General features: G+C 44.1%; 1 protein-coding gene across 1 annotated transcript in view; it reads left to right on the forward strand.

Annotated features, from left to right (window-relative positions):
- The window catches only part of LOC311054305 (uncharacterized protein), a gene marked incomplete at both ends in the record, with an annotated part of 33313 nt that extends 20970 nt beyond the window's left edge, over positions 1-12343 (forward strand). Inside the window, 9 exons of the mRNA XM_084070179.1 lie at positions 362-783; positions 2005-2261; positions 2346-2444; positions 5555-5604; positions 6622-6693; positions 7655-7874; positions 9123-9310; positions 10889-10997; positions 12086-12343. Coding sequence (XP_083926305.1) covers positions 362-783; positions 2005-2261; positions 2346-2444; positions 5555-5604; positions 6622-6693; positions 7655-7874; positions 9123-9310; positions 10889-10997; positions 12086-12343 — 1675 coding nt within the window. The remainder of the gene's footprint in view (positions 1-361; positions 784-2004; positions 2262-2345; positions 2445-5554; positions 5605-6621; positions 6694-7654; positions 7875-9122; positions 9311-10888; positions 10998-12085) is intronic.
- Positions 12344-13839: the final 1496 nt, after the last annotated feature.

Below are 13839 nucleotides of genomic sequence, written 5' to 3' on the forward strand. Positions count from 1 at the left end.
GTGATGATGTAATAATTGCGATGATGTAATAATTGCGATGATGTAATAATTGCGATGATGAAATACTTGCGATGATGTAATAATTGCGATGATGTAATAATTGTGATGATGTAATAATTGTGATGATGTAATAATTGTGATGATGTAATAATTGCGATGATGTAATAATTGCGATGACGTAATAATTGCGATGATGTAATAATCACGACGATGTAATAATTGTGATGTAATAATTGCGATGATGTAATAATTGTGATGATGTAATAATTGTGATGATGTAATAATTGTGATGATGTAATAATTGCGATGATGTAATAATCGCGATGATGTAATAATGGTGATGATGTAATAATCGTGACAGGCCTAAAGGTGGGACGCTCGCTGTGTGCCAGATCCCCCGGGAGGGTCCGGTGGGAGGGGAGAGAGACCCTGCAGACTGCCAGGAGAGCGAGGCTGACCGACGGCAGAGCGGGGGGGGTCCCCGTGGCAATGGGATGATGACGGCGAAGGACCGCGAGACCCTCCTGGCTCTCAGAGATCATTCCTGCATCGTCAGCTCGGCCGTCCGCGTGCTGCTGACCACCACGTCCCCCCAGGACCACCCACAACACCTCTGCTCTGCTCTCTGGTCCGCTAAGGAGGCCGAGACCCCCGCGTTCCTGCAGGGGTCCTTGAAGGAGGCCGAGACCCCCGCGTTCCTGCAGGGGTCCTTGAAGGACGCTCTGGAGCTTCTGCAAACCATGTTGTTGGATTTCACCGGCAGGATGGAGACACTGGTAACAGGTGAGAGTCAGGTGGAACTTCAGATAAAAACGTTTGAGTCCACTAGGGTTATTATTATAGTTAACTAAAAAGAAACAAAATATGAAAACTAGAATTAGAAACAAATGTCCATAGTTTTAGTCTTTGTCAAGAATCTATTTTTATAGTCCACACACTGGAATAAAAGCTCCTAGTTCTAATTGTTTATTGTAGATGCAACATTTCGAGTGCCGCACTATGAGCTTGTACAGTAGATCGGCTATTTTAAAAAATGTGTGATTTTTTTCCGCAAAACTTTGAATATATTGTAACGGCCGAGAAGTGCAACGCCCCGAGCCGGAGTCGAACCCATGACCCACGGCTCACCAGTCCGGCCAACAACCCCCTGCGCCAAAGAAGCTAGCTCCATCAGTGGAGGAAATTGTGGCGATTTGGGGATGCTACACTCTCCCCTCGGTTCGAATCGAAGCGCGCCCTCGCGCTTCTCGTTTCACCGCACACGGCCGGTCCCTCTCGTCCCTCACGCGAAGGCACGCCCCACTTCTGACACCAATGTAACGGCCGAGAAGTGCAACGCCCCGAGTCGGAGTCGAACCCATGATCCACGACTCACAGTCCGGCCAACAACCCCCTGCGCCAAAGAAGCTAGCTCCCTCGGTGGAGGAAGTTGTGGCATTTTGGGGACGCTACAATATATATAACATCTTTGCTTCATGGGGGGTCCCTGATCAACATATTTTGAGATACATATCATTTTGGGTGTCCTTACATTGGAAAAGTTTCAAAACCACTGATATTATAGCAACATAAGTTTTAAAAAAAAAATGTTTTAGAAGACATTTCCCCAGAAGCAAAGATTTGAGTTATTATTTTTTAAATGTTCTTTGAAAATATATATAATCAAAGATTTGCACAAATGTTCTAGATTTTTCAAAAATAGCAGATCTACAAGCTCATTGCGCGGCACTCCATGCTGCGCAATGAGCTTGTAGATCTGCTATTTTGTAACAGCCAAAGACATTTTAAAATGACACAGAATCACAGATGCGTTCCCGGATTGAACGAGTTAAAGTCCTTCGGGAATGAATCGTTTAATTCCTGAAGAAGATCTTTAATGATCAAAATGGTTGTTTCTCCAGTAGAACGAGGAGCTGTAGTATTCCAGAGTGCGGACTCTGATTTTTCATCTCATGTTCATCGTTATTCGTCCTGCGACCGTTTAAATTGCACGTCTCTTATCAGGTGGGACGTCCCTTCAGAAGGACGGACACGTGTGGGACTCTAACATCGTGTCCCCTGTGCGGGGCGAGGACGCCGGGGAAACCACGGAGACGGCCGGTAAACCCGCGAGCGCCGAGGACCTGCTGCACGCGGCCGAGGGGAAGAAGGAGAGAGCCCAGCAGGGTGAATGGAGCCTCATCCACAGCCACACCTTCCAGATCCTCTGGGTTCTCCATCAGTGGGGTGAGATGAAGGCTTCTGGACTGGAAGGCACGGAGGTAAAGCAAGGAAAAAATGTAAGATTTGTGTTCTGGAAAGATTTTCAGTTTCAGTTTCATGATGTCTGTTTTCTCTGAATCCAGGTCAGAGATAAAACCATGACTGTACTTCGGAGCCTGTTAGAAGAACTAGGAGCAGACATGGACAGCTATGCAAAGGTTCCTCAGAGCACCATGACAGAGGTATGTTCTCTATTAGTACAGCTGTTAAGCTCATTATATGGAAGGTATTGTGCATTTTATGATAGAAGCATGAAACTTTCAGGATATCATCTACATACCCCAAGGTTTGATTTCAGACGTGGAAGCACTTTCAGATTGACCTCTGGTGACCTTGAGCGGTCATTGACCTCAGAATTGCATTTTTCCCACTTTTTGCCCCATTATTCTCCATTATAATAATATATATGCTTATTAAAATGACTGTCTTGGTCTAATGAATGAAAAATGAAACCTAATAATCACTCTACAGAAATGGTGATTATTACTATTATGATAGTTCTGTTATGACATTGTTATGACATTAAAAACATCTAGGAGAGAGAGAGCAGCAGTAAAATAAAGAAAAACAACGTTGGTAAGAAAGTGCTAATGCATTCAAAGTGCAATATAGGTGCAATGCGTTTCAAAGGTGCTATTCATCTCATGATGTTGGTTTTGGTTGTGGGGGCAGTATGGTGAGCGTTCAGGGTTCTGATGGTTTGGGGGAAGAAACTGTTGGACCGCGTGCTGGTGCTTGTCCCGACTCCTGATGCTCTTAAACCTCCTATCAGATGGCAGGAGCTCAAGGATATGGTTTGAGATAATATGGTACAATTTCTGTCAGAAGCCTGCCTACCAGTGACATCAATGGGGAATCCAAGCTAATATAAACTGCAGGCTTTATATTCCTGGAAAGTTTGCATGCTATAATAGAAGCCATTGTTCTGGCATTAATAAAAAATAAAATGAAAACATTTAAATCTTGTTTGAAACCTGCCTACTGATGATGTCACTGGTAGGCAACTGTCCACAGCCCTCCTCTCAGACTTATGCTTCAGTGAGGTTATTGCTGCTCAAGTGGTCAGACATGAGATCAGACGTTAGGGATTAAGGGTCTTGCTTATGTACACCCTGACACATTGTCAGGGCTGGGAATCGAACCTGGGACCTTCTGTTTCCCAGGTGGCCTCTCTACTCATACAGCTTTGGCCCCCCTTGTGAATGGGTTGTAGTGGACCTCACCTCCTTCACACTTACATAGTCTTAAAGAATGGTGTCTGCAGTTAATTTCGCTGCATGCCTTCAATGCTCTGCAGCTGCAGCTGGAGCACCTGGGAGTAAACAACGTCTCTTTCCTCTGTAGGTGGCTCGCTCTGATCTGCGGCCTTCCACAACATGACCTGCAGATGAACTACTGTATATATATATACAGTGTGCAGAATCATATTTGTCTGTCAATATAATGCGAAGAAGAACTCTGCACCGGTATCTTTATGGTCACTGTGCGTAGCATGAAGTTCTCCAAGCACTGTATTGACACTAGTCATGGTACTTTCTACGAGTACTTTAAGCACATACCTTGCCCTTCTCACAGGGTAGGAGACAGTATCACATCCTAACAGGTTCTTGGAGGAGGACAACCACAAGCATCCGATAAGCACAGTGTATTTTGTCTTGGATTTACCATTGAGAATGAAGGCGATGCCACCGCAAGCAATGCTTTTATCCCAGAAATGTTCATCAATGTTCCACTGCAACCAAGGAATGTCATCAGAGTGCCAGTGGGCACCATGCTGGGATGGATGATGGTATATGGACTGCATTTAAATAGCACCTTACTAGTCTTCCTGACTCTTCAAAGCACTTTACAATGTACTTCACATTCACCCATACATTCACACACCGATGGTAGAGGAAACATACAATACCCCGACCTGCTCATTGGGAGCAGGTAGGTGAGAAGGTGGAGAATAAATACATGGACATGCATCCAGATACATTGTTTTTTTTTTTGGCAAGAGATTCATTTCTGAACATTCAAAAATAGATTTAGTCTCTAAGAGCACCTTTCTAAATTGGTTACAAGCTAAAACATGGCCTAATTATTACATACTTTATGCAAATTGTGCAAATTAGGTAAGGTTGCATGACTTCACCATGATAATAGATGCATTTCTGGACATCACAAACATGGACTTTGACTCTTAAGTCACCTTTCTAAGTTAACTGGACGCAAAATGTTAGTCATTTCCATGCAATTTGCTCATTAATCGATTCATTTGCTGATTCTGCTTATTACAGAAATTGCCCAAAATGCAACTTTTAGGAATCAAGCTTAAACTAAATCTGCTAAGCCTATAGATGACATTTTAATCATAAAGGTTTACAGGAAACAACATTTCTGGGTTTAAGATGGGCCTTATGGGTGTTTCAAACATGGTTTGACAGCCCAAAATGTGTTCAGCCTCTGACAAGTTTCAAAGGTCAATTCAGAAATGCTTCCACGTCTGAAAACAAACTTCATGATATATAGAAACACTGTAGGAAGTTTCATGCTTCTTTCATGAAATTCACAATACCTTCCATATATGGGCTTATCTGCCCCCAAAACCAAAGTCAACATGAGATGAATAGCACCTTTGAGTAGCATTGTACCTATATTGCACTTTGAATGCATTAGCACTTTCTTACCAATGTTGTTTTTCTTTATTTTACTGCTGCTCTCTCTATCTCTCTCCTAGATGTTTTTAATGTCATAATAACAATGTCATAACAGAACTATCATGATAGTAATAATCACCGTTTCTGTAGAGTGACTATTAGGTTTCATTTTTCATTTATTAGAACAAAACTGTCATTTTAACAGGCATATATATTATTATAATGGAGAATAATGGGGCAAAAATGCTATTCTGAGGTCAATGACCGCTCAAGGTCACCAGAGGTCAATCTGAAAGTGCTTCCACGTCTGAAATCAAACCTTGGGGTATGTAGATGATATCCTGAAAGTTTCATGCTTCTATCATAAAATGCACAATTGGTTTGCTTAACCGCCCTACTATATGCGTTAGAGGGACTTATGTGACTTTTCGGCCATTGCCCGCATACTGCCAGTAGCGCAGCCTCTCGACCTTAGTAAAAATAAAGAATACACTCTCACGGTTGTAAGATGATGTAAGATGTTGAAAGATGTTGAAAGCCCATTCTCCTTGGTGGGAACACTCTGAGCTGAACAGACCTGGTTAATGTATTTTTTCTATAGACAAGATCTGTAAGCAACATAAATAACGTTGTGTTTCTTTCCCGGACAGTGTGCTGTCAACACTATCTTTGATGAGGGAAAACACTGTGAAGCTGACAGGTCAGTAAACACTCATCTCACTTTGCACACACACATCTATTACCAGATTTTGTGAGAGAAAGAAGCGGGCAGGTCCATGAAAACAAGCCCAAAAGAAGTGACTAGGCCTCATGAACACCCACCCCCATCCCCCCCAAAAAAACTAAATAAAAAAAACAAAGAAGAATAACCATTTAATTAATATGTATTTGGCCGCAGACCCTCATCTAAAAATCCTGTGTATTTTGTGTTGTTTCCAAAACATTACAAAATCTGTAAAATAAATAAATAGCAGATCTACAAGCTCACAGCGCTTTACGCTGTGACATGTTGTGAGCTTGTAGATCTGCTATTTTCAATTAGTCGATGTGTATAGGGTTTGAAAAAGACCAAAGGCTTGACTGGTTATGACTTGCTAGCACTCGGCCTGTTTGGTGAGAACAGACTAACAGTCCCTAATATGAAGTTAGGAAGTAGTTGGGGGGAAAAAAAAACAGTTACGTTTCTGGCGGACTTGAGCGACGAGAGGCACCGGCGAGCGAGTTGCCATGCCAAATGTTGCGAAGTCTGCCAGAACCGACTCAGCGCCGTTCGAGTTATGTACCGATGACAGTCATTTCAGTTTTTGCACACATACTGTGTATGTTATTTATGTTCACACTCAGGTCTTACACACATACTGTATCTGTTATTTATGTTCACACTCAGGTCTTACAGTGCGTTCAGATTAAAAGATACATGCTACCATTTATTTTCAATGGAAACCAGCGACATGAAGATACAAAGATACATCCCACGTTTGTAGCTGTAGCTCGAGCGACAAAGATACAAATTCAAGTTGAGCTGGATTCAACTTCCAGATACAAAGATACAACTGTAGCTCTGATGTCCGCACGTTTGATGACGTCAGCGACCGCGTTGAGCAACACAGATACAAAGTGACACAGCGACAAAGATGTGGCGTATTTTTGTATATATTTTAATATGCCCGTGTGAACGCACCATTACACACATACTGTATGTTATTTATGTCCACAGGTCTTACAGCTCCAAAGGGAAAGGACGCAGTCGGCCGTACGCTGCGTATGGGTCCAACCTGTGGTGGAAGAGGTACTCATATTTTTAGCGGTGCCAACCGCTCTACATTTGACTTTGTCTCCGTGTCCGTCCGTATGAGCACGGATGAGCACGGCAAAGAAGAAACACATACAAACACACGCACACACACACACACACACACACACACAAGCCAATACTGCACACATGCGCACACACAAACACACGCACACACACACACACACACACACTTGACGTCCGTATGTCCGTTTGTATGTTATGTCCGTTTGAGCACGGCATTTAAACAGCTATAACTCCAGTTCGCAGCATGCTACGGAGTACACATTTTGTACATGGACTAAAACCACCAATAGGGACGAACTGAAATTCATTAAGCCCAGGGGCGTCAATTGGGTATGGCAGGCTATTGCAGCTGCCATACCCTGGCTCCAGGGGAGAAAAAAAAAAGAAGTACTTTTTTGATAATAAATCGGGAAAATCAGGCAAAAATAAGAATGAAATAACATAACCCTAACCTAACCCGAATCCTAACCCTAAAACCGAAATAAAGTAACCAAAAACTGGAAAAAAACGAACCCAACCCGCCCAGAACCGCACAAAAAAAGGGGGTGCCCTCATGCATGCGCGCGTGCATGAGGGCGCGTGCATGCTGCCATACCCTAGCTTTTGCTGAACTGACGCCACTGATTAAGCCCCGCCCCCTCTGTCTTCCTATTGGCTGGGCTTTAAACAGCCCTACGCCCAGTTTGCAGCATGCCACCAAGTCCAAATTTGGTATGTGGACTTAGACCACCAATAGGGACGAACTGTAATTACACTAAAATGTTTGAAAATAGCCGATCTACAAGCTCACAACGCGTTGCGATGCGGCGCGTTGTGAGCTTGTCGATCTGCTATTTTCAAATATGCTTTCCCGGTCTTAATGGGTTACATAAATATAGGGTTAGATATAAACGACCGTAATAACTATAAAGTATAATTCTTCCCCCAACAGGAAGAACTGGGTGTACGTGAGCCAGGAGGCTGCCCAGGCGGACACGGAGGACCCGGTGAGGACGTGGGACCACCCCGTCATGGCCCTCAGCTTCCCGGAGCTGGACTTTGAGCAGATGCAGGCCAACAGGAGCCACACGGCTCCCGAGACCACCGCCGCCAGGGTCTACTACAGCCCCCCGTCCGCGCGGCGCGTCCGCACGGCCCATGGACACAACAAGGTTAGCATCAGAGCGTAGCATTTTATTTCTTTGTTTTTTTTTTGTTTTGATTAGTTAAAGGAATTGTTCACCCAAAACATGACTTATTTTCTATGAATTACACACCCCATGGAGCCTTGAATTCATGGAAATGTTTTTTTTTTTTTTGTCGCATTCCTGAGACAATAATTTGATTACCGTCTCCTACCGGCTAATGTATCCGGTAGGAGACACAAAGGAGACTCTTTGTGTCTCCTACCGGAAATACACACAGTCATCAAATTATTGTCTCAAATTATGTGACAAAAATAAAACAATCTCCATGAATTCAAGGCTTCATGGGGTGTGTTATTGATAGAAAATAAGTACTTTTTTTGGGTGAACTACTCCTTTAATAAAGCAGGTTTTGCTAGTTTAGTTGAATTTTTTTTAAGGTTTAATTTTAGTTTAGTTTTTACAAGTTGGTGTTGGTTTTACTTTTATTTAGTTTTTATGGTAAATGTTTTGGGTAAGCACTAAGCAGAGGTGGGATTCAAAAAGCTCAGAAAACAAAAAAAAAATAGCTGATCTACAAGGTCGGCTATTTTCTTTACTTTGTAAGATTCTTTTTACTATTTTAGGAGTGCAACCCCCGCACACGACCAAGCACACAATGACTCAGTTGTATAAATGTCATAGTTTTAGTCATCATAGCTTAGTGCAGTGGTTCTCAAACTTTTTCATGTCAAGGACCCCCAAATTGACACTAATTAGCCTGCGGACCCCCATTTGAAAAGATATGCCAGGGACCCCAATAAGAGAAGATTTTTTACAGCTCTAGCAGTGATTCTCAACCATTTTAATGTTCCTTGACATTAAAATGTCAAGGAACATTTTCATGGGGTCCCAGATTCCAGGTTCCAGGGGGTCCCCAGCTAAAGGATGGATAGGAACCAAATGGACCCTTATGGGTCTGTAACTCTGAGAGTGTACAAATGAAACCAAATCTCACTTTTTTTTTTTTACTCTGAGAGTGTACAAATGGAACCAAATGGACCCTAACGGGTCCATTTGGTTCCATTTGTACACTCTCAGAGTTACAGACCCATAAGGGTCCATTTGGTTCCTATGCATCATTTAGCTGGGGACCCCCTCGAACCCCCTCAAGTACCCCTGGGGGTCCCCGGACCCCACTTTGAGAACCAATGGCTTAGTTTTCATGTAGTTTTGGTCGTTGATAAAAGCTAGCCGACGGAGCATCAGAGCTGCTTTGTCTTTGTGATTCTCCAGCTGAGGAACATCAGCCCCGCCCCCATGGTGACGGCCGACACAGACTCAGTGACCAGCGCCTCGGCCTCGTGGTGCACGCCCCCCAGCCCCCCCTCCTGGGCCACGCCCCCCAGCTCCCTGTCGGCCCTCTGTCTGGGCCTGTCCTCCAACCTGAGCGACGACATGAAGGAGATCACAGCCGGCTTCAGGTATTCACCCATTAAGACCTGGTATCTGAGTCATTTTTAGATTTGAGCTAAAAAGCATTATTTTACACTTTGGGCTATTCAAAAATAGCAGATATACAAGCTCATAGCGCGGCACCGAGTGCCGCGCTACGAGCTTGTAGATCTGCTATTTTTGAAAAATCGTGAAAATGTGTGCAAATCTTTGAATATATATATTTTTAAAGCAAACCGTTTTTAACTCAAATCTTTGCTTCTTGGGGGTCCCTGGAACAAAATATTTTGATGGGGGTCCACGGCCAAATACATATCATTTTGGGGGTCCTTGACATGAAAAAGATTGAGCACCACTCATATAGAAACATACGTTTTTCAGAAAACTGTTGAGATTTAGGAGACATGTAGAATCGGCTTCAGGTCGAATGGGTAAAAAAAAAAATCTGTTGTGGATGCTGCTGACGGCTTCTTCTTATTTTATTTTTTTAATCTTATCTTATTCCACGGCTTGGTTGAATGCTTGATTCTGATTGGTCAATCGCTGAATTCAGCGGTGTGTTATCAGTGTATAAGTATAATCTTTCGCCGCAGGCTGAAAACCCACCTCTTCAGGAAACACTACCCTTCCTCTTCGTACATCTTAACTAGATGTACGAACTCTTGTTTTATTATTGTATTGTTTTATTGGATCTTGTTTAGTCGATACACTTATTTGTTTTAGCTCATGCTCATTTGATTTTGCTACTTTGTCTCATCTGTTTAAGACAGTAGGTAACTGATATATAGCACTTTTACCTTAGCGCTAGGTATACTATACTAGTTGCTTGTTTTAGCAGAAAATGCAGGACTTCTGGTGATTAGTAGTTTTGTTCCCTACAGTACCTATGTTGAATGCACTTGTATTGTAAGTCGCTTTGGATAAAAGCGTCTGCTAAAGTCAGTGGTTCTCAAACTTTTTCATGTCAAGGACCCCCAAATTTACACTTATTTGCCCGCGGACCCCCATTTTAATAGATATGCCAGGGACCCCCATAAGAGAAGATTTTTACGGCTCTATAGCAGTGATTCTCAACCATTTTAATTTCAAGGACCCCCAGTTTGACATGCATTAGAGGCTACGGACCCCCATTTAATGGCATTTATACCTCTGGGACCCCAATTCACATTGTAAAATCAATGTTAATGTAACTCTGAGAGTGTACAAATGGAGAGTGTACAAATGGAGAGTGTACGAATGGAACCAAATGGACCCTAACGGGTCCATTTGGTTCCATTCGTACACTCTCAGAGTTACAGACCCATAAGGGTCCATTTGGTTCCTATCCATCATTTAGCTGGGGACCCCCTGGAACCCCTTCAAGTACCCCTGGGGGTCCCCGGACCCCACTTTGAGAACCAACGTGCTAAATGACTGTAATGTAATGTGATGTGATGTGATGTGATGTGATGTGATGTGATGTGATGTGATGTGATGTGATGTGATGTGATGTGATGTGATGTAATGTAATGTATAATGACCGATGAGTTCTATAACAGACGTCTGTCTAATCAAAACGTTTTTGATTTTGACAAATAAACCTTCTTGTGGTTGTTGGTTGTTGTCAGTCCTGGCCTGAGGCAGCCGCTCCACTCCACTTCCATGGAGAGAAGGAGAGCCAGAGGCCTGGATGTGTCCTGCTCAGCCACCCAGACTCACATGATGCAGCCGCAGATGGTGAGTGTAGGGACGTGACTATGAACTAGTTTTACTATTAACAAACACATTCCCTGCCATAGACGGAGATCACCAATATAAAGGGCAAGACCACTTAGGTAGAGGTTTGGGTTGTGTAGTTACCTTGCCATGATGTAACTCCAAAGGTGGGCAAGAAATAAAAAAGAATTGCTCCATTGATTAGAAATTGATAATTCAAAATATGCTCCTCATTGACTTACATTGTACGGTAAAACAGCTCTCAAAGTCACTGAGTCTTTTAGCACATAAACAAACACAAACAAAGTTGATTCAGACAATATAGAACATCACCAAACCCACTACTGTTTTTTTTTTTTTATAAAAATGTCAACTTCCTGTTGATTTTGCCATTTTTAATAAGTAGAAAACCCGGACTGGATCGGCGGATCCGGATCCAGATCTTCAAATAGTAAAATCAACAGGAAGTTGACATTTTTATTAAAAAAACAAACAGTAGTGGGTTTGGTGATGCTCTATATTGTCTGAATCAGCTTTGTTTGGGTTCATTTATGTGCTTAAAGAGTGACTTTGAGAGCTGTTTTACCGTACAATGTAAGTCAATGAGGAGCATATTTTGAATTATCAATTTCTAATCAATGGAGTAATTATTTTTGATTTCTTGCCCACCTTTGGAGTTACATCATGGCAAGGTAACTACACAACCCAAACCTCTACCAAAGTGGTCTTACCCTTTAAAAAACAATTTCGCTCTAACACAACTTAGGAATGATCCATTGACTCTGAGAGAAGGAATGGACGGATGTGACATCATCCTAAACAACGTTAATTCCGTCCATTCCTATGTTATGAGAAAACACAACGAGCTCGGATTTCTATTTTTTGTTGTTGAAAACAAGCCTTATTCAACGGGCGATAGCACTTTTACTTTTGGTACTTGCAGTATATTTTGAAGCCAATACTTTTGTACTTTTACTCAAGTAACATTTGGCCTTTTACGTATAACAGAGTATTTCTACATTGAGGTATTGATACTTATTGATACTTAAAGTAAATAATGTGAGTACTTTTCCACCACTACTCTCTAATGGTCCCATGCATCCCTACAGGTGAGTGTTGGTCTGCAGACAGACGCCCCACAGAGGAGCAGCGCTGCTCCTCGGGCGCTGCTCTCTGCTCGCTCCACCTCCTCCCTGGAGAGACTGAGACCCAAACCCTCCTCCTCCTCCTCCTCCTCCTCCTCCCCCAAACTCTACAGGAGACACTCCACCTCCCTCAGCACCTCCTTGCTGACCACCTCCCCGTCCACAGCGGGCGCGTCCAGGGAGCGAGGCTCATGGAACAGCGGCGTGACAGGTAGGAAGTAGACCTGACAGGTAGGAAGTAGACCTGACACAGGTAGGAAGTAGACCTCACACAGGTAGGAAGTAGACCTGACAGATAGGAAGTAGACCTGACACAGGTAGGAAGTAGACCTGACAGGTAGGAAGTAGACCTGACACAGGTAGGAAGTAGACCTGACAGATAGGAAGTAGACCTGACACAGGTAGGAAGTAGACCTGACACAGGTAGGAAGTAGACCTGACACAGGTAGGAAGTAGACCTGACACAGGTAGGAAGTAGACCTGACACAGGTAGGAAGTAGACCTGACAGGTAGGAAGTAGGCCTGACACAGGTAGGAAGTAGACCTGACACAGGTAGGAAGTAGACCTGACAGATAGGAAGTAGACCTGACAGGTAGGAAGAGACCTGACACAGGTAGGAAGAGACCTGACACAGGTAGGAAGTAGACCTGACACAGGTAGGAAGTAGACCTGACACAGGTAGGAAGTAGACCTGACACAGGTAGGAAGTAGACCTGACAGATAGGAAGTAGACCTGACAGGTAGGAAGTAGACCTGACACAGGTAGGAAGTAGACCTGACACAGGTAGGAAGTAGACCTGACAGGTAGGAAGTAGACCTGACACAGGTAGGAAGTAGACCTAACAGGTAGGAAGTAGACCTGACAGGTAGGAAGTAGACCTGACACAGGTAGGAAGTAGACCTGACACAGGTAGGAAGTAGACCTGACACAGGTAGGAAGTAGACCTGACAGGTAGGAAGTAGACCTGACACAGGTAGGAAGTAGACCTGACAGGTAGGAAGTAGACCTGACACAGGTAGGAAGTAGACCTGACAGGTAGGAAGTAGACCTGACACAGGTAGGAAGTAGACCTGACACTGACAAATGCCTAAATTGTAAATTGTACTTTATGTTCCAATGTTCAATGCCCAAAAACACAAGGAAAGGGTTAATAATGCTCATCTAAAATGTGGTGATGGTGACACAGGCCCCGGTGGAGGAGGACTCAACACCGGCGGCGTGCTGAAGGGCGACGGCAGGACCAACGCCACCAAGCCCCCCAGTAAAGCGGCGGCCAGCGGCGGCCGCTATGGCCTGGTGACGGAGTTCCTGCGCAGGGTCAGCGGCAGAGCGGCGGACAAAACCCCCGGGGGAGCGGCGGCGGCGGGGGGATCGAAGAGCGGCGGCTTCAAACACCTGGAGCGCTCGCCGAGCCGGACGCCCCCCGGTGGCCAGGCGGCCACGCCGCACCGCAACGACAGCGTGACCCGGATCGTCAACCAGAGGTTCATGAAGCAGAGGGAGGACAGAGCCAGCGGTCAGAGGGAGGACAGAGCCAACAGCGGTCAGCAGAACCACGGGAACGGTCAGAGCCAGAACCACACCGCCACCAGAGGAACGGTCACCAGGAACCACAGCTCCGGTAGCGTGGCAGCAGAGGTTTGTTTTGGGTTTTTTTGTTTTCAATTTCAGTTTTGATTCGTTTTTAAAGTGGGTTTGCCAGTTTAGTTAATTCGT

Source organism: Gymnoscopelus microlampas (assembly GCF_963454915.1).
Source record: "Gymnoscopelus microlampas genome assembly, chromosome: 10".
Lineage (NCBI taxonomy): Eukaryota > Metazoa > Chordata > Actinopteri > Myctophiformes > Myctophidae > Gymnoscopelus > Gymnoscopelus microlampas.